The sequence below is a fragment of the Apis laboriosa genome, unplaced genomic scaffold (genome assembly GCF_014066325.1).
Source record: "Apis laboriosa isolate Shangri-la unplaced genomic scaffold, ASM1406632v1 scaffold49_cov149, whole genome shotgun sequence".
Lineage (NCBI taxonomy): Eukaryota > Metazoa > Arthropoda > Insecta > Hymenoptera > Apidae > Apis > Apis laboriosa.
The window spans coordinates 1,229,328-1,255,973 of record NW_025223500.1 but is presented as its reverse complement, the minus strand read 5'-3'; the positions used below and the strand labels follow the sequence as shown (position 1 = coordinate 1,255,973).

At 32.4% G+C, this 26,646-nt stretch overlaps 1 protein-coding gene and 1 non-coding gene across 6 annotated transcripts in view; both read left to right on the top strand.

The window, feature by feature from the left end:
• LOC122716853 (puratrophin-1-like) overlaps positions 1-26,646 on the top strand; it is a 431,619-nt gene that overhangs the window by 88,997 nt on the left and 315,976 nt on the right. For 4 of the 5 annotated variants that reach the window (XR_006347106.1, XM_043940302.1, XM_043940303.1 and 1 more), the window contains one exon: positions 1,059-1,259. Coding sequence is in view for 4 of the 5 variants with exons in the window: in XM_043940302.1 (XP_043796237.1) it covers positions 1,059-1,259 (201 nt within the window). In the remaining variant the exon portion in view is untranslated. Of the gene's footprint in view, positions 1-1,058; positions 1,260-18,041; positions 18,094-26,646 lie in introns of those variants that run through there. The other variant, XM_043940304.1, reaches the window with a different exon arrangement.
• LOC122716929 lies at positions 19,328-19,468 on the top strand. Its single transcript, XR_006347121.1, has one exon. It is a non-coding gene; the product is annotated as a U4 spliceosomal RNA (small nuclear RNA).

The window sequence follows — 26,646 nt, the reverse complement described above, 5'->3', positions numbered from 1 at the left end:
AATATTCTCACACGTGCGATATATATTCTATGTTCTTATAATAATTCTTGCCGTGAGAACGAAGAAAAAAAGAAATCCCTTCAACTTTGAATTTTAACAAATGTGTGTATTATTTTTTTTAATGAAACTTTTATATGAGATATTCAGTATGAGAAATATAACTTATAAGTGAATCTAATAATTACTATAAATAAACGATAGAATAAACGACGACGGTTGTGTGAACGAAGAAACAAGTTCATTGATCCACAATTTTAACATGTTAACCGATTATCTTTTCTAATGAAATCTAACGAATAAATTTTTGTAAAACAAGTAACATCTGAAGAACCACGATTTTCATTATCTTCAAGCATTGTTTGTATAAACAACGTTAACCAATTTCGATGGAATTTTTAAATATTTTAACAAATTGTAATTTTTTTACATTAATCTGTTTACAAAAAAGAAAAAGTCAAGTCCAATTTTAAAAAAATTGTTCCAAAGGATATACCAATACTCCTTTGATCCTCTGACACATATATATAGCGTCCCATTACAATATACTCGTCGAAAAATAAGATTTATAAACGTTGCCCCATCACATCATATTGAAATTAATTTAATCTTATTAGTTTAGTATTTAAATAGCACAATCCACTCTATATATGAACTTGTGTATGAACAGTTTACGTCCATATTCAATTTCAAAAATTTCTTATTTTAAAGTGCAATATCCCCTGTTAAAAATATTTTTCCAAAAAATTGCTCGAAACAATTTGACGACACGTATTTTAAATATTCCATTGCGATATTCTGCAATATAATTTTTAATTAAATTTAATTTAATTTTAATTTAATTTATATCAATAATAAATATTTAGAAGAAGAGGAACACACAAGTAAGTTTCGTATATAAGTCCTTTACCTGTCTCGAAATTAATTTCGTTTACCTTCGCCTCTCCTCTCCATCCCCATCCTCGCGATCCTGTTTTCAGATAAGGCTTCCACGTCACTCGGGTATACATAATAACGTTTCCCCTGGTAAACAGACTCGTGAAAGGAGCGCTCTGTTGCAGGGTCGCGGAGACGTCGCATCGTTGGTCCGGAACTTGCTCGGCCCGATTTACGGCGATGGCGTTATCAATCTGTTGATAAGGCAGGCCCGGGACATCCTGGTGTGCGCTTATCACGGCAACTTGGAGAACTTCCTCAAAACTTATCTGTCACCGGCCGCGACCCTTTTGGCGGAAGTGAAGTCGGCGGCCGCCTCTGAGATGGTGAGTGCACAACAATAACTCCTTCGATAGATATAAAGATACATCTGTCCATTCTTATCGATTAATTTCTTTGGAAATGAAATTCTACTCCTTTTGAAGGTTTTTCAGGTATAATTTCAAGATACGTAAAATACTTTTCTCCCTTGCTTTCAAATGGTATTTGAGGATAATTGAGCGTTTTAGTTCTGATTGAAATTCTGATTATATTTAAAATAATTAATTAATGATATATAATAATTCGACAAGTTAGAAATCAAAGTTATACAATTCTAAAAAATAATAAGTAGAGAAATAAAAGAATTCTCTTTTGATAATTACGATTTAATAATTCGAACAAGGTGATCAGATTTAAATTTATGAAATTAAATTATTAAACTTGGTAAAGGTTCATTAACAACTTTATTTTCTCAAAAATTTTGGGGTTATCGATTTAGGGGTTAATTTCTTCCTTGAGTCTGGATCTGGTCGTGCGGATGGAGCAGGAAAGGTGAGAGAGCTCTGCGGACGGATTGTTCCGCGAAACGATTAAAGTAATCAGTCTGATGGCTGACGAGAGTCCAAGTATGGCTGGACTGGATCCAGTTTCGCGGCCAATTGCGAAATCCCACTTGCGGATGACAGGAGCTTCTATTTATATAACCGATGACCGATTTAATTGGCGATGAAAGCGTAGATAAAAGAGGAAATTGTCTTTTTGTTTCGGATTGGTTGAAGAGCCATATGGAAATGGGGTAGCTTATATTTGGAATCCTCCATTTTTGGAACAGTTCTATGGCTTTTTGTTGCTTTCATTTGGTGAATGAGATACCTCTTTGGAATCTTTAGAATCAATGTTTTAAAAAATGGAGCTTGAGCTTAACGTGTATAACTGTTCAATTATAAAATAATAAAAGTTCTTTAATTTTCTATAATCTAACCTTTACTAAAAAGTTATACAGAAATTCCAAAGTTTTTCTTTTATTAAAAGAATTCCATGTATATTTATTACCAGTTGCAGCTTGTAGATTTTGTATGCTATATACAATTTTCCGTTTCCTTAAACAGGATTTAATTCGATTCATAGAAGAAAAACATAGTTTTTTCAAACAAAATTTGTATACAAAAAGTTAAGTTAATCTTAAATAAGATTACTTTATTTCTCGAGCAAAATGATATATTTTCTTCTATATTTTCTTCTAATTTTTCCTATATTTGAAAATCATCCGAATAGAAGTATTTTAATTTATTGCAGTATCGAACTATTAATCTGTTATTCATAAAACTAATATAATTACTCAACCATCTTAATCTTTCAATATCCCGCAAATCTTGCAATATTTGCAACATTAGAGATAGAGATATGCTCGAGACATTCAAACAAGGAGACAATCGAGAGAGAATTGTCCCAGAGAGGAGGTAAGGATTATCATAGGGAAGAAAGGGAACCCTTGTCGGTCGATCATCCCTAATAACCCCTGTAGTTGCGGGTAACCGGCCTGTCTTCGATCTCGAGGGTCAAAGGGCACGTGTCCTCTTCAGGGTTAATTTATTTACGTCGAGGGCCAGGCCACGCCAGTCGCACGAGGTGTTTCGAGAGGGTGTTGTTGGCAGAGGCGTCGAAATCGTGCTCCTAAACGTTAATTAAAACTCGACTCTGGAAAGGGGCAGCTCGGGGGGGAGGACGTGACGAAATAACCTAATCTCGCGACACCATGCCTCTTTCACCCGCGCGGAGGGGAAGGTCGAGGTGATGAATAAAGTTTCGAAGATTTGGTAATTGCTGCTGTTGTGAGTGCAAAGCAGTGTTTCTCAATCATTTTTGGCATGGAAATTTTTATTTTTACTTAAAATAATGTATTGTTAATTTGTTGTATATTTAAGTAAAGAGGGAAAAGAGTATTCAAGGATATCATTAAATATTTATAATTTTAAATAATATTGATCGAGTTAACAAATTTCTTAATATTATTTATAAACTTATAGAATTTTAATACAATTGATGAACTCGACATATTTTCGTGACGTATAGAAAAATTTAGATTAGAAGATACATATGATACAATAATAATAATAATTTTTAAATTGGACTTTGATATATAGTTTTTAAAAAATTGTGTTCCAATTTCTTTACGCAATATAGAAATATAAAGACTTTTTTCTATTTTCACTATTATATATATACACTTGTATATGTATAATCAAATTATACAACTCGTTTTCTGATAAGATAGATAAGATTGCTATCTCTGTCCAAAGCTTATTCTAAAATGCAACATACAAAAAGACATACAATCAGCATGATACTTTCATTAAATCATTCCTTCTTGTTTCTTTTTCAAATTCAAATTTTACGATTTATAATTCATGCAGATAATTTTAACAGAGTATTCTGTGCTCACAAACAATCTTAATTATTACTGTGTTAATATAAGTAAATTGATCGTAAAAATTTGATAATAAAAATTATCGTACACGTATTTAACATTAATTAACATTAATTCATTACATCAAATTTATTATCCAATATCACATCCATTTCTTCAATTTACTAATGAAATGCTTTTACTTCTAACCGAGTGCACGAGATCGCAAATAAAGAAATTTTGAAACTTTGAAAAATTTCAAATTCTAATTTACAAAAGTCATCTAAGTCTACGGGATGAACAGAGAATCGAGATCCACAACTCGAATTCAAAAATATGATAACATATGACTTCTCATCCCTTAAGAGAAAATTTCGAAAATTAATAAAATTCCTTCTAAGCGAACGGAATGGAAAGCGCACAATAGAGCGGCGCTCGATAAATTCTAAAGAGAAGACCAATAAAGAAAAGGACGCGGTGGCTCACGACAATTTGGCAGATATGGGGCAGCGATGTCCACGGTGGAAAGCGGAGCGGAGCGCTGTGCCTGTTGCTCGCTCGTTAGCGCAGAATTTCTGAAAGTAGGCAGGCAGAGAGGCTAACCGGCGCGCTCTACCTAATATAGGCGAGCTAAGGCCTTTGTCCGGCTAGCGATCACATCCGGTATAACTGTCGATCTGGAAATTTGTCCGCCGATTCCTCTAAGTAGATTCGGAGCTTCCTCGTTGCCGCCATTTTCGTCCTCTCGCGATTAAATTCGCCTTTTAAGATTCGACCTTTCGTTCGAATTTTAACAACTTTTCGTTGTTAAAGGCTTAGGATCTTTTCATTGAGTTTTTGACTGCCTTTTGAGATTAGATTAAACCTTGGCTTTTCATTGGGAAATGTTAGGATAAATATATTGAAATAAAATGAAAAGGTAAAATAAATAGTTTTTGATGAGAAATTGCAATTGTTGTAACATATATAATTATATTAGACAATATCGTATTTGATGAAGAAAATTTAGGTTTATTTTTATCTTATTATTTTATCTTAAATTTGTAGTATTTATATCTTTATAATTTTGTGTGTATCTCTGAATATTTAATTTTACCTTAAATTTTTAATATTTATATCTTTATAATTTTGTATGTATCTCTGAATATTTAATTTTACTTTAAGTTTGTAATATTTATATCTTTATAATTTTGTGTGTATATCTGAATATTTAATTTTACTTTAAGTTTGTAGTATTTATATCTTTATAATTTTGTGTGTATCTCTGAATATTTAATTTTACCTTAAGTTTATAGTATTTATATCTTGATAATTTTGTATGTATCTCTGAATATTTAATGGATCGTACATTTTAAATTTCACAACGGAGAGGAAGATTCGATCTAATCGAAAGGAATATTGATTTTCTATCTTCTTATGGAAACATTCGAATAAATTATAAGCAAAGAATAAAAAGGAAAAAAAAATATGACACGAAAGAGGAAAAATATTTAACGGACGAGAAAATCTTGAAGCGATCGTTGGACGTATCTGAACAATTCACGACTTCATCTTCTCTTATCCATCACCGCTACCCTTTTCCAACCATTCTTCTTCGCGATATCCAGAAATCTAATACTTCTTGCAACCCCGGCAATAACTCTCCCCACAAGAATTATCCCCGCGCCCAACACCGACGAGCAAACAGGAATCTCTGATCCGACGGGGAAGAAAAGCTGTACTACCTAAGCGATATATCAACGCAATTTGCCAGCATCCTTTCGATCAATAACTTCCTGCACGATGTACAGCACGGGATGAAACAGGAATTATCGTTCGTTAAACGATCGGCTTGAAAGGTTGTCGAATGTTTGGGTCGAGTGAATTATCCAGCGGACAAGTAATTCGACGGAGTTGCTCGTAGGCTTGTATCCAATTAAACCAATTTTCTATCTCTCTTTTTTCTCTTCTCATCCTCTTTTAATCGACGTGATCCGCGATCTTTAATTTACAATATATATGGATCATTATAAAACATAGATTTCTTTATTTTAAAGTAAACTTTCATATATTATATGCATAATATCATTCAAATGATCTTCTTTTTTTTTGATTTTGTTTTGTTTAATTTTTCCTTGTATTTTCTTCAACTCGTTCTTGGATTATGATGATAATGTCAAAAGAAACAATCGTACAAACGATGGATTCAATGGACGTCAATTCAGTGTTTGATTGATTTATTCTGCTAAATTTTTGAATTTTTTCGATAAGTATCATTCAAAAACAATTCAAAAACAATTAACGAAATGACTAAAAATATTACACGATATTGAAGTTGTATAAATGTGTTAATATGCTATCATTTATCAATTGTTTATTCAAAATCCAGATTTTATTCGTTCAAAGAGCATTCCATGGATCCAAATAAGAATGTAATAGAATAAATATAAATACAATTATCAATAATAAACATTAAATACGAGACTCGACTATCCACCTTGTAACTTTGATTATTATAATTTCAATTAAAGATTGTTTTATATTTTCACATTTCAGAATTTTAATTGAGATATTTCGAATCTAATTCATAAATGCACATATTAATTTTCTGCTGTCATTCTTCTGACGTATATGATGAATTTAAATGCAATTAAGTGCAATCTTTAAAAACTTTTCACTTTATCTCGACTTTAGTTCGTTTTTCATCTCAATTTAAATATATTTCAAATACTTAATTTGGATGCCCCTTAACCTTCGTCGACCACCGTACGCGACGTATATACAATCGCTGTATCAAATAGAACCGATAACGGCAAGGTTACGCGTGTGTGGCTCGACTGTAATAGCAATAATTTCTCGCCAAGTAACGAGTCGTTTCGTACCGTATACGGAAAAGGACGCCCAACGAACGGGTCTAGGGACTCGCCCTAGACGTTCAGAGTCGAGAAACACGATCGTAAATATCCTTTCGTGGTCTTCTAGTGTCTTAACGGGGTCCAGGATTTTCGTTTTGTTTCGGGAAATTGGAGGAAGCGGAGAGGAAGATCGATTTATGTATGTATGTATGTATGTGTGTATACATATACACGTTACATAGGTTCGTAATATTTGATGTTTTGAATGTTTTAAAATTATTGCTTATGGTTATTTAAGAATTCGAAATATTTAATTCTTCTTTATTAATAATTTTTCATTTAGTTAAAAACAATTTATATTTCATACCTCGAAAATATATGATTTTGAGAAATTCGAAATATTTAATTCTTCTTTATTAATAATTTTTCATTTAGTTAAAAACAATTTATATTTCATACCTCGAAAATATTTGAGAAAAATTTTTTACGTATCGCAATGCCATCGATTTTTATTTTATAAATAATTAAGATGCTCAAGTTAGACGTATAAAAGTTTAAACATTTATATAACACGATCTTCGAAAAATTCAAAATTCATAAAATTAAAAAAATCACACCAAAATTTGATTATAAAAGAAAAGCATTATCTTAGAGTAAAACGTGTAGCATATTTCTCGATGCTGTTTCACTGTTACAACGAAGTAGATAATACATCGAAGATGAGAACAGAGGAAGAACCAAGAATGAGTGGATGATTGAATCGGATCGATCCTCCTTCGTCGTTCCTTTCGCAATCTTCCAAGTAACTTCGATAAGCGTCTCGGTGCTTGCAACTCGATGTTGTTGCGATACGAAGAGAAATAAATATCGCAGGGTTTCCCTTACACCTGTGCGGGATTATCTGCGCGAGCTCGACCCGCCCACGCGAATTCCTGCCCTTCGAATATCGAGTCGAGTGTTGATCGCATTTTCTCTTGGATCTGTGATCTATCAGTTTAGACCTTATTATTTTTTAGGATCCAAAGTTTGTTTTTTACTTTCTCGAACGAATTGCAAATGTATTATTTGTTTAATAATAATTATTTTATATTTTTTATATTATCCGATTAATCGAAAATGAATTATTATTCTATGTATATCGATTTATTTACTATATATATTTTTGATGCCATTCAATTGCACGTAACAATATGAAAAACGAACATTAATTCGATACGTTAGATAATTGATTCAGTTTCAATCAGATAACGAAAACCGGATAATGTGAAAGCGCTTTAAGGGTAAGAGCATAGCGAACAAATCGTGATATAAGCGAGTTAGTTGAGGAAAAGAAACCAATTCAAACAAGTGCAACAGCACGTAAAAAAGTCATCTACATCGTCACCACAATTTGTTCATTATCCTTTATTCTTCGAACTTTTTTTCTTTTTTTTTAAATAAAAGTTTGATATTTATGCATCGTAATATGATTATTTAGAAAACTTGATATATTTTGATGCTTTTAAAATTTTTTTTAAAAATTGAATCTGTTTTATTTATAAAATATAGTATGATTAATTAATTAAATATTTAGCGTGATTTAAAGATAATATATCATAGTAAAAAAAAAAAAGAAATTTCAAAATTTAGTATGCTTACTTAATTATCCGAATCCTCTAATCATTCAGCTTACAGACATTTCGTTATTAAATATATTAATAACTAATATCTAAATATATAATAACTAAAATCATTAGAATTGCACGATAGATTTTATATTTGAAATATAAACGACTTATAATCATTCATTATTTTAAATAATTTATTTATAATCTTCTTCTAAATATTCCCTCAAAATCTTTCCTTACTCCAATGCCTAACATCCTTTGAACAAGATCTTTCAAATTACAAAACTATCCATTCCACTATCGTCATCGAACTGCTCAGGTAGGTGATTTGATCAACAGACTGTGTGCCAGGTGGCCAGGGCCCACGTAGATGACCACACACAGGCGAAGGGTGCGTATAGACTGATGACAAAGCCGGTGGAAAACGGGACCGTATAGTGAAGGAATAACAGAAGGTGTAGCCAGATAGCGCGGAACAACGCGATGAGAGCATCGAAGACACTGTAACGGTGCCTCGTCCGAACTGATTGACAATGATTGAAGGCTGTGTGTTTCGTCTTGGAACTGCGATAGTCTTAGCCAGCTTCCAGATTCCAGATTCCTCCTGTAAACCGGCGACACACGTGTACAGGGTGTTTGGATTAGATAGAAAATTTAAGGGATGATTTAAGAGTTGAAGGTTATTTTTCAAATAATTGAAAGTATTTTTAATGTTAAAAGTTAAACCTCAATGTATATGTTTATACGTTTGTACACTTATTAATTTTTTTTATCCATTTTAATTTCTAAATTATCCCTTAAATTTGGATATATGGAATGCTTAGCAATAAAAATTTATCGTGACTTTGATTTTTTAAATAAAAATAAAATAAAGATTAAGGATAAAATATTGGAAATTTAATTATTGACATTTTTGATCATTGTTTTTTATGCTATTTCAGTTGTTTTAGAAAAGTTCGGATATTTTCATCGATTTTTGATAAGAAAAAATACAAAGCTGAGAAAAATACAATTTTTTTATTCTTGATTTTTGTCTTATATTAGACATGAAGAATTTTTTTTGGAATTTTGAAACAGCTATAGTCGAACACCCTGTATATGTAGAACTGTAACTATCTTCATTATTGCATCTAAAAGATCTATGCCGGGAGCAGAAATATCGACCCACGCGTTGCGATCAGTCAGTTTCTTCCGATCATCTCGATCGAAGAGCCACCCAACGCGATTCTATTATTTGTGCTCGATTAAATTAAGGTTATTTCCGCGATCCTCTGATATCGATATATCGTGATATGGATGGAAAGATACTGATACCAATTTTCGAAAGTATGAATGATGATAAGATAAGAATAATGATTGGAATATTAAAAAAAAGTAATTGATAATTAAATACTTGTTAATTTTAAGATAAATTTATGAAAGAATTTTAATACAATTTATTTTTCTTTGTTATCTTGTTATCGATATTTAATTTTCATTTTGTTCAATTTTTCAATAATTTTTTATAATAATAATAAAATATTATTATTATTGGAATTGGAATATAATTATAATAATAATTTTAGTAACTAATAAAATAAATTGTATTCTTAATACTTAACAGCATCATTATTCAAACTCGTCCAAAGAAGAAAAAAAATCTCACGAGTATTTATCAATTCGACCTCCTCCAATATGGTTTCATTACGGAGAAAATATCATTGAGCGAAACCTACTAAAATTCCGCCAAAGAGAAATCTTTTTATCGAGTATGATCATTTGTCGTGGGGAACACGAACTTTAGATTGTGGAATTTTAACGTTTCAAAAGATTCAACGCACATGCGATTCGCGCCTCATGCTATTAATGGGAGATTTCAAGGAAAAGAAACTTATGCGAAATCGACAATATGCTCTCGAGGCTCGATCGGATGATATATCGATACCACGGAGACAGTATCCGCTGTTACCAGATACTTAACCCGCGACCAATCGGTTATTTACACGACTGGTTACCTAGCTACCTACTTGCTGGCTATCAAACGAGGACCGATCTCTATGCGAGAGACAATGAGACGAGGCGTCCTCGCTTTCGAGACGGTTACCGTTTTGTTGTTCCTAGATGCTTCCTTGATGGTACTTGGAAAATGTACTGTATAAGAGAAGCTTGGATAACTGTTTCTTTGGAATGTTCAGAATTTTATGGTAATAACTATGAAATAACCTTAAAATAGGTGAAGCTTGTCAAATGGAAGATATTTGTTTTAGATTGAAAATGAGGTTAGAAAATGTGCAGGTCAAGATAAGCTTGAATGATGTTTCCTTGGAACATTTTGTGGTAATGGTTGTGAAATAATCTTAAAGTAGGTGAAATATGTTATGGGAAATATTTGAAATTGTTTTGGATTGAAAGTGTTAGGAAATGTTCTGCATAAGAGAAACTTGATAACTTTCTTTGAAATATATAGAATGAAATAATCTTGGAATGGATGAAATTTATTAAATGGAAGATATTTGAAAGATTGTTTTGGATTGAAAATGTGTATATATAAAAAAAGTTTGGATATTTCTTTTAAATATGCAAAATCTTATGACAATATAGAGTGAAAAGTTTATTGTTTAATAGAAAATAACAGAAAGATTATCTTGGGTTGAAAATATACTTAGGAAATATATGGAGAAGTTTGAATAATTCTTTCTGTGGAATAATATATAATGATCTTGGAATAAATGAAGCATTATTGAGAGATATTTGAGAATAAGTTTCAATCAAATCTTCAATTGAAAAAAATTTGACATTTGAGAAATTAAAGGAATAATAACGTATGATAGTACAGTGGAAATATACGGTATATATGACATAACATAACATTTACATATTAAGTGATATATATACAATAAAAATGTGAAACAGATATAAATAAAAAATACTTTACTCATATTCTACTTTTTCCAAGTGCACTTAATAACAAAGTATACTTACAAATACTTAAACAAGCTTCATGCATTCTAACATTTACACATTTTCAACATATGAAATGTAAAACAGGTACGAATAAAAAAATCAATACTTTACAGATATTCCACTTTTTACAAATGCACTTATTACAAATACTCAAATGTTCCACTATTGCATTTCAAATTTACATACTAAATATTCTTCAATATTTCTTTTTAAATGTTTTGTTAATATTTAAAAAGAGAGACCTGTCTTAAACGAGATGGATAAAAGAATGTTTTATTCATATGAGAAATGTATTCAAGATTATCAAAATTTATATATGGTAATGTATAAATATTATATAATCTGCTTATTTTATACAAATGATATCGATTTGAACGATAAGAATGAATCCATATAATAATTAATCCAATTGAATAATACAATAAATGCTATGATTTCCCATCACAATCCACATTACAGCTCACTAATTTTTTCATTCCTAACCTAACTCGACGAATCGTTATCGAGTGACTAGTTTCCAACTATCAAAGAAAATCAATATCTGTCCTTACCTTTTTACTTTTTACTCTTCTTTGCGAATAGCAAGCGGTATCTAAGCTGACATCGTTTACGCATATCACAGCGACTCATTGTTCGTGGAAGATTCAATCTCTTGGGTCCGAGAAAGTCTTTCTCCTTTTCCTGCATCCGCGCTAGCGAAAGAGGAATCGGGTACAGAGGAGAGGTCGAAGATAAATGAACCAAGTGTTATTTTCCGAACGTGCCGCGCTTTTACATAATGAATAGGAAAGCGAGAAAACACATCTGGGGAGGATTTTGTTTTATTATTTACGTAAGCGACCATGCGTACAACGGTTAAAGCGGTTGAATTTGCGTGCAAAAACTGCGACCAATTTCTAATAGCCGGTTGAATACGTGGTGGGGGGAATGACTAGTAACAAGCGTAGACAGTCCTTGCCAATGTGAAACGCTGAACTACGCACAAGTTTCCCTCCCTAGATTAGATGGTAGATGGTAGATAAGATACTTAGGCTTGTCATCGTATGGGACTGGGTTGCGGAAGATGCGCTTGTTTCCGATTGCTTCGCTTCATTCTTCCTTGGATTTACGATTTTGTTCGATAATAATTTAAAAGTGAAAGAGAATTGAAAATCTCGCGGCAAATGGAATTAACAATTTTAAAAAATAACTTTAGAAAAAGGGAAAAAAAATCCATCTAAAACTAAGTCGACTTGTGACTTATTTTATTAATTTAAAATCTTAAATCCTTTTTTCTACATAATATTCTACAAAATATTTCGAAATATATAATAAATCACTTTTTATTCTTCCTTTTTTTTATTCTTCCTCCATATATATATATATATATATATATATATATAATACAAAATTTTTTTAGATATATTATCTTTATTTAAAAATTATAAATAAATTTACTTTCCTCTTATTTGTAAAATATTTAATTATTGTTAAATTGTATTATTTTGTTATAATTAGCTAAGGAAAAGAATGTTATGAGAATCATGATTAGTATATTTCAAAAACTATTATTTATTTTGATGGATTAATTAATTAAATTAATTTCCACGAAGTTGAATTGAGTAATATGAAAGATTTAAAAGAAAGCATACATAAGTATTTATATATTTTGGCCAAAATTCACATGATATATTTATAATATTATTTATTTATACAATATATGAATATCACAATCTATTTGAAACAACTTTTAAAATATCATCAAATAATGAAAGTTACTACTAATCTTGTATCGAATAACGTCAATTAAAATAATTAAGAACTATTAGAACTACGATTTCAAAAATCTATCGATCTTCTCTCGAGCACCTCATCCTAAAAGGAATCAATTCCCCGGACGTTCGAAACTTTCCTGCGCAAAAAGGAAATATCTCATTACACCAAACCATTCAAGACCACCAGCAGAATTCCTCAAGTTCCAAAGCGTCATTGGCTCCGTCTTGCTATAACTCAGCATCACTTCCATATGCGTACACCGCTCAATCGATTAAAATCCCCCATGAAATCACCGTGAAATCAGCTTTTGAAACCCTTGGGACGATTCTTAGACTCCGACAAGAAAGTGGCGCGATGAAACCGGGCGAATCAAATGGGGCTGCGTTTCACAAAGATTGGAAGGAAGATTGCGCGCCATTTCTTGTACGAAGGCCGAACGCTGCCGACGGGGAACAGTTCCGTGATGCTCGAGCCGGGTAGTTAATAAATTAGTCCTATAACGTGGAGGATGGGGCAAAAACTGGCGCTGCTTCATAAGCTTGTTCCTCCTCCGCGCGGCGTACCCGCGAGCACTCGCTCGCGGCCTGCCTTGAACAAGCGGCACGCGGATTATCCGTAACGGCAGCGGCCTTCTTAAAGGAGATACAATTTAATTGGAGCTCAACTTCCTCAGCCTTTCACCTTGGCGACCATTCTTCTGCCTCGGTTCAGCCAAGTTTCTATACCTCGTGGATGTAATTCTAAAAACTTGCAGGATCTATAAAACCTTGATTTATATTATTCGTTCGGACGAAAGATAGGAATGGAAATGATTATACGTTCACGATGAACATTGTTGTGGATAATGTGATATTGATATGTAATGTTACGAACGAGTGTCAGGTTATACTGTGTGTTATCGGCAGGAAATTAACTTCTTCTCCTTCTCGTATTGAATCTGTTAATTTTGTTATAAATTTGAAATTAGTGTTACAGAGATATCAATACTTATTTTATTTAGATGCGTAGATTGTTAACGAAAGAATTTTTTATACGGTATACACAAGAGAGACAATCGTTGAAAACAATTGCTCAATTTGTACGCATAATAAAACTGTAATAAATTTGAAGTTAAGGTGTATGCATGTATTATTATTTATTATTATCATCATTCAATCGTTGAAATATAACTTGAAAAGCCAGCTTTGGAACAATTGACAGATATAGACACGTTCGTGCAACAACGACATAACCTAAAAATCACGATTTTTTATCATTTTGTATCTAAGCAAATTCTTTATGTTATATTATATTGTATATGAAAAAGATTATGTCATATTAAGAAAATTATTTACAAACATCTTTAAATCATATAAATTTATATAATATTTTCCATTAAATACAATCTATAAAATAACATTATTTCATTCTCTCATATCATGTTATTAGACTTACTTTAACATGCTCAGACCTAACATTAAGATAAAACTTCTTTTAATCTCTATTGATCCCAAAGAATTGCAAAGACAGAATGACATAAACAAATTTTCCGTTCTTCGAAATCGTCGACGCCAGATTGAACGCGTCGTTCAAACGGAGAAAGTGGTATTCGTAAATCGTCGAGTCAAACGGTAGCGACCAGCGGCCGAAGAATGAGAAAGCAATCATAGGCCGGACGAGATTCGTTGATCGCTAACGAGTTGATCCGTTTCCCGTGGCTCGATCTATTTCTTCCGATGGAATGGCATCGCTTTCACGCCGCGAAACATCCTCTCCCGAGGGGCCGCTCTTTCTTGTTCGCCGTCCGAGGAGCGCGCGCCTCTGCGCTTATGTGACGGTTCTCAGTTTCGAATTTGTGAAATTTTACGCGTGAAAACGATCTCCCTCGAGGATACATACAAGATGTAATTATCCGTACAAGAAATGAGAATTGCAATGATGAGAAACGATTGGTGTAATACTCGAGTGATTGCAATTGTAGAAATTTTTCCTGTTTTAACTTGCTTTTTTTTGTTTATAGAATACAATTTAATAAGTAGAGTGAGTTTAAAATAGTGTTTTATTCTATTCTGAATATTTTATAATTGTAAAAGTTATAGCATAATTTCAAAAGATTCTTATTCGATTTGGGGAAAATTTTATTTGATATGTTAATAAAGTTTGACACGTGAGCAATATAAGTGTCGTAAAATATTATTGAAAATTTTTCTTTATTATTGATTTTTTTTAACGAAATTTTAATCAATGATTTTGAATCGTATTTACATATTTAATTCTTTATTTGTTACATTTATAATTCATCATATAATTCAAACATTTATAATATTATTTGTTACAAAATAATTCAAAGTAAAAATATATTATTTTTCGTCTTATTTTATTTATAAAAATTTCAGGCATATAACAGTAAAAATTTCGTTAAGATATTCTTTTGTTATTCATTTCTATATTGGGCAAGAAACTTTTATGTATAACAAAATGTTAAATATATTAAAATTAAAAATCTTGAATATTTCTATAGATAAAATAAGTTTAAAAGTAGATTAATGATCATCTGGCCCGACAAATAAAAGGAGTAAAATTTGAAAGTCCATAGAATATACCCACGTTTTAAATGCTTTGAACAGCACATTCTTGCTTCTCGAATCCGCGCACCATCTTATTAAGCGCTGAAGAAGCTCGCCAACTTCGTCTATGCGCTCGTGTTACACGCGCTGGAATTTACGGCATTGCCATTAAACTTCGTGGAATCTCTCATCGTTAGCCACTAGAAACGCCGGATCCTCATTATAATTACTGTTATGATTCAACCACTGTGAATCTGTTGCATTTCACCGGCCACTTTGCCCGTGTGCTAATGAAACAACATTTTAATAAAAACTTGGACAAATGAGATGTACCGAGTGATTTATCCGACACAAAGATCTTAAACATCTTCTTCATCGTTAATCATACAGATGCATATTAAAAGAATTGTACAAAGAAGTGAAAAAATTCAACGTAAATTGTATAGCATCCGTTCACAAAACGAAGAAGCGATTATATTTTAACACGTATATCTTATACGTATTAAGAAAAAAAAAACACACAGAAAGAATAACAAATTTGCAAATTTATACAACTGCAAATTCATAGAAAAATAATAAAACTTAATTAACTTGATGAAAAAAAAATTAAACAACAATTTAAACATCTATTCATCTTGCTTTCTGAAAGCACGAAAGTATTTATTTATTTTTTTTTCCACGAAAATAAATTTATTTAACACTTTGTAGACGGGAAACAGGTCAATACAGTGATACGTGATACGTGTAATAAGAATAAAAAATTTTATCAATACAATTTAACTAAGAATTTATTTCGATAACGTTCAATCCTGTCCATGAGCTCATTACGATGCGATCACCCAGTACGGAGAAACAGCAATAAGAAGTAAAGAGCTGGCAGTTTCTTATCAGGCGCGAACGTGGCAGCTTACGTAGGTGCGATATTTAAAAGCGAAGGCGTGCCACGAGCAACTTTCCATGGTGCCTCGTTGCCCGCTATTAATTGAATGATCGCACCCTTGGCGATTTATTATGCGCAGTTTAATCGGATCGCGTACCGGACAGTCGGTACTGTTAATCTGCTCGCGGTCCATTCCTCTACGCTCGTTATCTCGCGCGAGGGAAGCCTCGAGTCGCGCGCGGAAGCCTATTACACGGCTTGTAATAAGCGGCTCGCCGCGACGTTCAGGAACAACTGTTCGTGTCGGCATCGCGAATTAGAATCTCTTGGCTGCCTTCGGGACAGCGCCTAAGGTTCGATGAAAATCGAGCTTTTCTATATTATACATATTTAACCGAATGAATCTATTTCTTTTTTTTTTTTTTTGACCTAATTCTTTTTTATTATTATTATTATTATTTTCTTCTTGTAAACGAGTGGATACCGATTTGAAATTGTTTGTTGGGAAAAAGTTGAGTGGAAAGTTTCGTGTGGAAGGATGTTGATTTGACTTATAAGAATTATCAATCTGTGGTGAGTTTCAAATAGTCGAATCGTGAAACATGATCTGATTGATCGTAAATCTGTGTAATTGACATGTAGCATTATTGTAGCAATAGTGGAATTTGCTTTAGGTAATTGAAGATTCATAGAACTCGAAAGTTAGATCCTATTAGATCCCTTGATACATATCTAGAATATATCACACGGATGAAATTTAACTATAGAAATAATTTTGGATTCATTGAATTGTACGTGTATATTGACAATACATACAAATATAATATTGAATCGAATTCAAATATCGAAGCTATTAGAATCAATATATATGATAATATATATGGTATAGATTTTATATTTATAGACGATATTAGATTCAAGATTCGTAGCAATAGGCAAATTTGATTATTTTAGATATAGGATCCTTTGAGATGTTTAGAATTTGAACCTCGAATGTAGAGAGTTTCATACATATCTCTGTGATACGCTCAACTTATAACAGTAGATATTTATTCTTTGGCAGTTCAAGATTTACAACACTATTAATAATTTTATAATATATATATATATAATAAATTTAAGAATAAATTCTATTAATGTAAGGAATGATTTGTTAAAAGTAAAATTGCATTTCTGTTCTCAAAAGGAACAAGAAATGTGACATGCAAGACCTAATTATGCGTTATTCTTTCAAATTAGATCAACAGACAAATTACCATAAGCTTCACGTATCTCGATATTTATGAGGAAGAATGTTTCTTACCAACGCTCTTCCTTGTTCGTTACGGTTCGCATATATACGCATTCGAGAACCAGTCGAAGATCATTATCATTATGTTACCATGCGGATAACGTAATTGAATCTCTAAAAGCAGCTTCTTCTTCGTTTCGCCACTTATTACCACGTTGGTCGTTAATCCGCGCAGAGGGAAGCCAATAGTCAAGCAGGTGTTAAAGAATAATGCTTTGATGATAATGGATCGACAATGTGAATGTGGGCCGTGTGAGATCACCCGGGAAATTAAATAATTACCGTCAGTAATCGATCTGGTGAAGTTCGTTCACGCTTATATTGATGACAGAGGCGTACGAAAACAGCGACGTTGCGTTTGCAGTGAAAGCGCGCGCGGTACTTTTCGACATGATTGATCGTTGGGGAGATTGAGTATCGGAGATGTATCTCGCGCATGCGCGGACGTCGCCGCCTAATGACCGTTCAGATCATTCGTGCCGTGGTTACGCCGCGTCGCGTGAGAATGCGTTACACTCGTTCAATTTTGTGTTATTGTGCTATTTTTGTGGAAGTTCTTACGTTTGGCATAATTTGCAGAAATCATCGATGTGTCGCGTGATGGATTATTCAAGCGTTCAACGATACAATTCAAAGGTATGAAACAATATGAAGTTTGTAATTAGATTTATTTCATTTACTTTTTTTTTTTATCTAACGTCTAACGAATCAAATATGGCTGACGCTGTCAGAAACACGGGAAAATTGTCGGTTTCGGTACAAGATTTCCGTGATAATCGAGAACTGGTAATGATCTAGTTGTAGGCGTATGAAAATGTAACGTCATCCAGAGAAAGTGTATCGTTTATGTTTACGTTTGATGTATGCGTGAACGCGGAATGATTTTCACGATAGAAATTTTGCACGTGGCGAGATATCATCATGATCAGAGCAATCTCAATTTCCCGTGTCTTGCTTGGGGAATACGGCATTGGGACAAAAATTCGATAATTATTATTATTATTATGTTGCGATCGGTTTCGTTATAATCAATAGCTATATTCGCATTCTTAATAGTCGTGACAGTGGTATGTTACACTGCTATATATTCCGTAATTCTGCCTTTGAATAATCTCCATAATGTACATATGAAATCGCATAAAATCAAAAGAAATCGAGATGTTGTTCCTTTTCTATCAATCTGAGAGAAACGTATAGCATAGCGTGATTGAACACGTGTGCCATTCGTATTTATAGGCTTATTTTAGCGTGACTTCTTGATGAAAGGGTAATGCGTGTGTTATTACACTCATAAAAACCTACAATAAATCTCACTAACATGTGTGGTAGAATAATTACAGGAGAGTAGTAAGAAATAGTAAGAATTCATTTACTTTTTACATTACTCGTGTTACGAATGTTTGTAAATTAATTTTTTATTCTTGCGTTATAACGCAAATATTCAGTATATAATTTTTTTGTTTTTTTTTTTTTTGTGAATTATTATTTCACATTATATTTGAAATGAAATGATTCTTAAAAAATAATCATTTCATTCATCTTTATAAAAAATTTATTTCAATATAATTTATTTGATAACAATTTATTATTCAACAAAAAATATATAAAAATATTTTAAGTTAATTCCTTAGTCATTCGAATATTAATAAATCTCTAAGAATATTATTTATAAAATATTTTTAGAATTAATTTATAGTTGTTCAATGTGGGATAAAGTAATATCAAATAAGGGTGAGATAGAGAACGAATAGGGCGCAGAGAATGTTAGTTCGAGTACCGAGAACTAGATGGCGGCGCAGTTCATATTGTTTCTCGCAAGTTAAATTGTTTGTGAAACGTTATATCTAACACGAGGAGGTGTGTAACCATCAGCTTTGCGCAGTGGCGATATCGTAACCAATGAGGTTCTACCGAGGTGCGATTTTTGCTAGTTGAAAACTTTTACCAATACCCCGCCATGACGATGTGAAAAATCATCGGCTACGGCAATTTTTGGTAACCCCTACGGGGGTTTTTATACAATTATAAACATAGAGGAATTTATTAATATTATTATTATTTTAAAATTAAAATATATCTAATTTCATATTTTACTATTTAAACTTTTATTGAATATTCATGATATGATTTTTTTTTCATTTTTAAAACCTATGATAATTTAATATAATAATTTTCAAAATATATTCACTGATTATAAAATTCAGAGTAATTGTTATAAATCACATATTTTATATAATATAACGTCAAATTTGCATCAATTATGTTTCCACCTTATTTCAAAATATTTCACTTGTTCTTTTTTAAACGTCTTTATGAAAATAATCCTGAATATTATGCCACCTGTTTGCTCTTTCAATTATCATTGTTCCACCCCTTATAACTTTATCGATCGTTTAATTCCGACTGATTGAGTAGCGATTTCTCCATGCGTTTTCCGCGCGATAAATTTCTTATCGATTTCACTCCATTCAGAGGGATTGCATTGTGCACGAGATCATTAAGGCGCGTTTACACAACAGACTATATACACGAATGTAGGTGCATGTGTTGTTGCGTGCAACCAGGTCGAGGTCGACGTTTTAGGGTCTATCGAGCGTGTGATTTCCGGCGAATCGGTATAAATGTTGAATAGTTCGTTCACTTACATTAGAGCCACACGCGCCACTCGAAACTCCATTCAGGACGAACGATACGGTGATTAACCTATTTACCTATTGATCGACCGCTACTTCCGACAACCTTGTTTCGCGGTTCGGTGTGTATTCGTCGGTTGTTACGCACAATTACCATTGAGGATGTTACCTATGCCTTGCTTGCGAAGTTACTAAAGTATCCTTGCGCTTACATAATAGCGTCTCCATATAGAACTTAATGATTATCGAATGATATCACATCGAGAAGATAAAATCAGTCCTTAAAGTTTTCGAATTTTTTTTAATGTAATTTTATGATGACAGGATAGAACAAAGTATTCAATATATGAAATATTTAAGTTTTTGTAAGATAGTATAAGACTTTTGTTACCAAATGTGATATTATAATTGTTTATTTTTCTTTAAAGTTAGAATATTTATGTGAATTTTTCTATATATTTATAATACTATTATATTATAATATTTAAAATATTATTTACAAATTCTTCTTCTTCTTTCTCTTTTTTTTTTTTTTTATATTCTTTCCATGGATAAATTGAACTTGAGAAAACATCGCAACGCCACATGAATATTGATAATTTACTTACGGTTACTCGATTTTTGGCATGGAATAACTGAGAACGGTATTTCCATAAAGATGTATACATTCCGTTAAACGCGCCACAATCCAATTCGATGCGTACAGACAATGCGAACGCTCGTTACTCTCACGCAATAGCCCAGCATGCGAGAAATAATTGCGCGTTGCTGGGGCCTTCGACCGAAGATCTGTCGGAAGTTCGTGAGATGTGCGTGATTTAAGAACTTTGGTATTCGTGGGAAAAACCATCGTATCCCGGTCTTTCGTTGCAAATTATTTAATTCTCGCCTCGATGTAACGAATATATATGATTTACAAAATGAGAATTTTAATACAGTAGTATCTGAATTTGATCTCTTTAATTGGTATGCTCTAGTAGAAATCTTTTGTCTTCGGTTTGCGATGCTGATTTTATTGGAGAAAACGAGAGAGGTTTTAAAATAGTTTTAAATATGAGAAAAATTTAAATAAACGTATTGGAATTATCTTTGATTTTATATCTTTAATAATATAATTCTCATCCTTGACTTCGTGTAAGGATTTATTCTCCTTGTATATTTTAATTAATTGTTTAATTAAATCATTTAATTAATTAAATAACCGGTAAATAGATTTGAATTTGATTTAAGATTATTATAAATAGAAAATTAAAAAGATTTATATCTATTATTACCTTCTATGTGTATCTTAATATGCACAGATTTCTTGCTTCTTGCATTTTTTTTCTTTCATTTATTATATCTTTTTTTATTACATTCTAATTTCAATATATAATTCAATATAATTCATTCCTTTTCTTGGTTATTATTACATCTTTTAATTTTTTTTTTTATAAAAGTATATATAAATGATCAAAGTCAATGAAAATTATATTTTATGACCGTTTCAAGACATCAAATTTAGGACATGACCCGGGTATCAGGTTACCGCATTTGTTACACTGTCAACCAAACTTTCAAGCAATAAAGATACCGTTTTCCCATATTCGAAAATACGACTAATAAAGTAGAATTTGATGGTAAAAATTTCTCTTTTTTCCGTTTACGAATCTATATGAATAAAATTCAAAATTAATTTTACCAGAAACATCTACAAGTTTTTATAACAATTGCAAAAATGGAAAAACCTGTAATAGCACTATTGTTTATTATCGTTCTTTAATTTCTAAAAATGAAAATATAACAATATTTATTATTATAGTGATATTTATTATTTCTTTTTTCTAATTTATACCAAATTCTACATTTTCTTGTGATAATGAATGAATCTCAATACGATGATAAATAAGAACTATCTCTTATCTTATCTCGTCTCGTTTCGTCTCTAAAGAAGCTTCAATCCACGCTATATACGAATAAAATTTGTACAATCAACTTCACGCGTGCAGATAGATCGAAAACGGAGATTAAAAAACAGCGTTCGAGAGCGCGAACTCGGGGTCGAAAATTCAAATTCAACTCGGCAAGTTCACGATCGGTTCCGGGCTGGTAACAGGCTGGTGCGGAAAGTTCGAAAGTTGGAACTTTCGTGGCGCCTTCCCCACCGATCTCTGCGACACGAAGAGCCGCCGCCTCGAGCGGGGCTTGATCGACGACGGCAGACTTTTAATTACGCCGAGAGCGGATTCGCAAGTTCTGCCGCGTGGAAGCGAGAGATAAGCTCCTCCTCGGCAATGGAACGGAATCCGGCGCGAAGTTACGCCGAAAATTATGCAATTAAAAGTAAACCAGTGGTGTTGGAGGGCGTCTTACCATTCAATCTCTCCTGATATCGACGCGATTCGAATGTTTCCCTCCTCTTTATAATTGATATTATTCGACGCTTCAATCTTTCCTCTTTTGGATATCATTGGATATTAATATTAAAATTTGTGTTTTGGTATTTATATATGTTATTTTTGGGTGAAGAAATTATCGTATCTGTTATATAAGTGGAAGAGTGAATGAATATAAATGTGGTTGCATTGTTAGTATGAATATGTAGTAGTATAGTATTATATAATTTTCTATGTTACAAATAAATTTCAAAATTTCGTATTGGCATCCTATGATTTCTTTCACTTGAAAAAGAATCTTAAAGCCAATTTGTACTCGTATTTTGAATAATAAAATGAAGGAGATGGTGATATCAATCGGTGAAAAAAATTAGGAAGAAATTTATATTTTTAAATGAAAACTGTAAAAAATAAACCATTTACCAGTTTTTAGGTATCTCCTTTCATTTTCAAAACGTAAAAACGAATATATTTGTTATATTTGAGTTATTCGATATGTACATATATAATGAAGAGTCAATGTTGTCTATACATATATATATTTTGAAACAAATGTTGCAAATTATTCGAAATGATTTAATCTCTAAATGTAATCTTTGAATCATATTTATTGTTTTTAAATGGAATGAAATTTTTATTCCCTTTAATTTTTAATATCTCTCATACTGTTAATAATTAAGGTAAATGATGGAAAAAAGTGTATTTTTTCTAAGAAAAAGATACATATTTGTTTAAAAAATATTTAAAAAAAATTGATATATAATTTTTTTTTACCAAGTTTATTTTTCTAAATTCATTCACATATATTCATTCCCATGTGAAATGATGTAATCTAAGGATTATTATATTAAATTGAACATTAAATTGAATATATCATACTAATAACAGATATTCTTACCCGAATGGTCTATAATTCACAATTGCGATAACTTCTCGCTATCTTTCTCTAATTCCAACACAATCTTTCTAAATTAATTAAAAACCATATTTACGTTCATGCAAAATTTACGCTTCTAATCAAAATCGTGACCCAAAGGTGATTCAATTATCGGATACACGATTCTACGCGTTGAGGAGGCGTTGGCTCTTCTTCATATCAAAAGAAATTAATACTTTTCTTCGATGTCTAAACTCATCTGTTAACATTCATTCTTAAATAATACTCGAATAAATATGTTATAATAGTGCTTAAATTCTTACAAGAGAATCGTCACAAACTCGACTCATGTAGCTCTCATAATTTTATCGTAAACGAGTATCGATATTTTCACTAAATATCAAAATTGATATTGACAAATATCTTTGTGAAAATATCTATCGATATTTCTTACCGAATACTTATTCCATTATAGAATCGATAATACTACCATTACTAATTGCGTAATATTAAAAAATAATATTTCTCATAAAAAATAATAAAATAATATTTCTCATGGAAAAGAACAATATCACGATATATATCGACGGTATTGTTATCAGTGCTAATTTAATTCTATTTAAAACAAGAATTTCCATGGGACCAGAAAAGAACGATATACAGGTATCGATGTTCGTAGGCGCGCCTTTTGCCGCGTACTCATTAATCGAATCGCCAGGAGGGACTGGCGACCAGGCACGGCCAGTTCCGTGCCACGGGAACTCGATAATCTCGCGCCAGTTTTACGGCCATTTCCGACCGAGCACCGGCGGATCCACGAGTGAGCGCGTTTAAAGAGGTTCCGCGCGGCTATTTGTCTTCGTTTTGCGGCGTTCACGCACCGATAGCAGCGCCATTAATCATAATCCCGCGTTGGTCACAGTCTTCGCGCAAATCACACGTGCGAGTCGCGCGAGGGTCGTACCGAGCGACTACCTGGTCAAAAAGCGCAACAACTCCGCTCCGCCATTATACAAAGCGCGGATGGATTAATTGCGCATCATGTCGTTACACCGATTGGAATATTGCGATCCTTCCCCTCGAGCGATTGGAAACGTGAGCGTATCGTGCGCTGCGTGACCGCCCCCTCCCCCCACCTCCTCGATTTAATTGTAAATTAAAGCGCGCCTTGGCGCTGCCCCTTCGAGGGTTATTGATTTCAATTCGAACGAGTGGATGCTATGCACGGTATGAGCGGTATGTATGGGGTCGAATGGACGTATGCACTGTGTTGTAGAGTCGAGAAATTTTTGGTGGAGCGATTTTAGGAAGAATTTTCGGTATGGGCATAAATGTATGTACAATTCTATGGCGATTAATCGCATAGATCGTACGATTTATGAATTTTTTCAGGAAATGTGAAAACGTTTTTTTTTGCATAGATGTATAGTTGTTTTTATTATGTGTTTTAAATTTCATCGCAGTTTCGCTGTTGAGTGTTATAATTGGAAATAAAAAGTTATCTCTTCTTTGATTTTGAAATGTGTTGTAGAAATTTTCTTATATATATATATAACCAATTGATTCAAGTTAATTTTTAAATATCAAAAGGGTTTGCAAAAAAAGATTGCTATTATTGTATAGAATTATATATTGATTTCAATTCGATATATATATGTGTCAGCATACTATTGCTATTTAGTAACTATCTTGTTTGGATATTCTTTATGGAATTTTTAGATATGAAAATAAAATATAAAATTATCCTTGGACAATTATCTGAAATTAAAATGATGTTATAACTTAATATGAGATTTAATTATAATTTTGTAATTTTTTCTTGATACTTTTTTTAGAGAGATGTGATATCATTTTTTGTTCATTTTGTAAAGCAACTGAATACTAATTTTTCCAAAAACTGTGAATTTTAACTAGAAAAAAAGAATCTATAAATCTTCGTATAATTAAAATGATACTAATTCAGATAATAAGATCTTAACTTATAGACTTTACATTGACGAAAATTTCGTTCCCAACAAATCAAGTTCCACTTCTGATATCCCATCTTTATACCTTCCCCTTCAGAATTGTTTGCTTTCAACCAAGCACCTTTTTCTCTTATTATTCAATTCAATCGATTATTCCTTCTCTCGAGCCGTTGAAGAGAGGTTAGAGAACTCCCCCTCGTCCCTTGGATTATTATTACTTGCCGCGAGAATGCGCTGACTCGTACGAGAATCCTCATGCATATGGAACATGCGGTGCGCTCCGCGAAGTGTCGAACACCGGCCGATGATTGGATTGGACCGTCCGCGATATTTTCGCGATTGCGCAATGAGAAAGAGCAGGTCGCGATATAAATTGCGCTGCGAGTTTTTGCGAACTTTTTTTTTCCATGCAGAGGCATGGATGATCCGTTTCCTCGTCATTACAAACGATTCTTTCCACCGTCTCCCCCCTACCACCTCTAAAATTGCCTCGAGGAATCTTTGGTGGAGAGGGGAAGAGAGGGAGGGGGATGGGAGAGATACGCGTGGGGAACAATATCGAGACGAAAAGTCGTATAAATTTACGATCGCGCCGATGCCTTGTGTTCTTCTCGCCACTCGGACTATCTCGGTCTCTGGTTAACACCGTAACGAGAACGTTTACCAGTGACACGCGATGAAAGGAGTTAATTTAAAATTCTAGTTTATGGCCCGATTGCAATTTACAATACAAGTGGCGCGTTGTAGGCGAGCACTCGCTAGGAATAGTTTTAATGATCGGCGGATGTGTTTGAAATTTACTCTGAAGAAACTATTAGAATGGCAATCAAATTGATTTATTGAACACTCCCACGGGGAAAGAATTACATAGTGAAATTTTACAATTCTATTTTAAAACGATGGATTATTAGAAAACGTTTCATTTCATTTTGAAGTGGGCGTATAGATATACGATTATGGTTTAGTTGCGAGAGATTATGAGTGTAAGAGACGTTAATTTTTTTTTTTTTACAGATTTAGGAAACAAAGACAGAAATTATATCATTATAGTTTATATATATATATATAATTTTTATATTTATTTTAATTAATCTAGGCAAATGATACCATTAGAAATTTATAGTTCTGGTTTCGAACATATATATATATATATCTGCAAAGTATATGAAACTCGAGAGATCTCTTTTTTTTTTCTTTGCTGATAACTATATGTAATATGTAACAACTAATACAAAAAATAAAGAATCCAAATATTTGAAAAAAATATTATATTCTTCTGATGTGATATTTTATTTGCTTTATTGGGTTCAGAGGCATTTTCTCTTTAGTGAGGACTG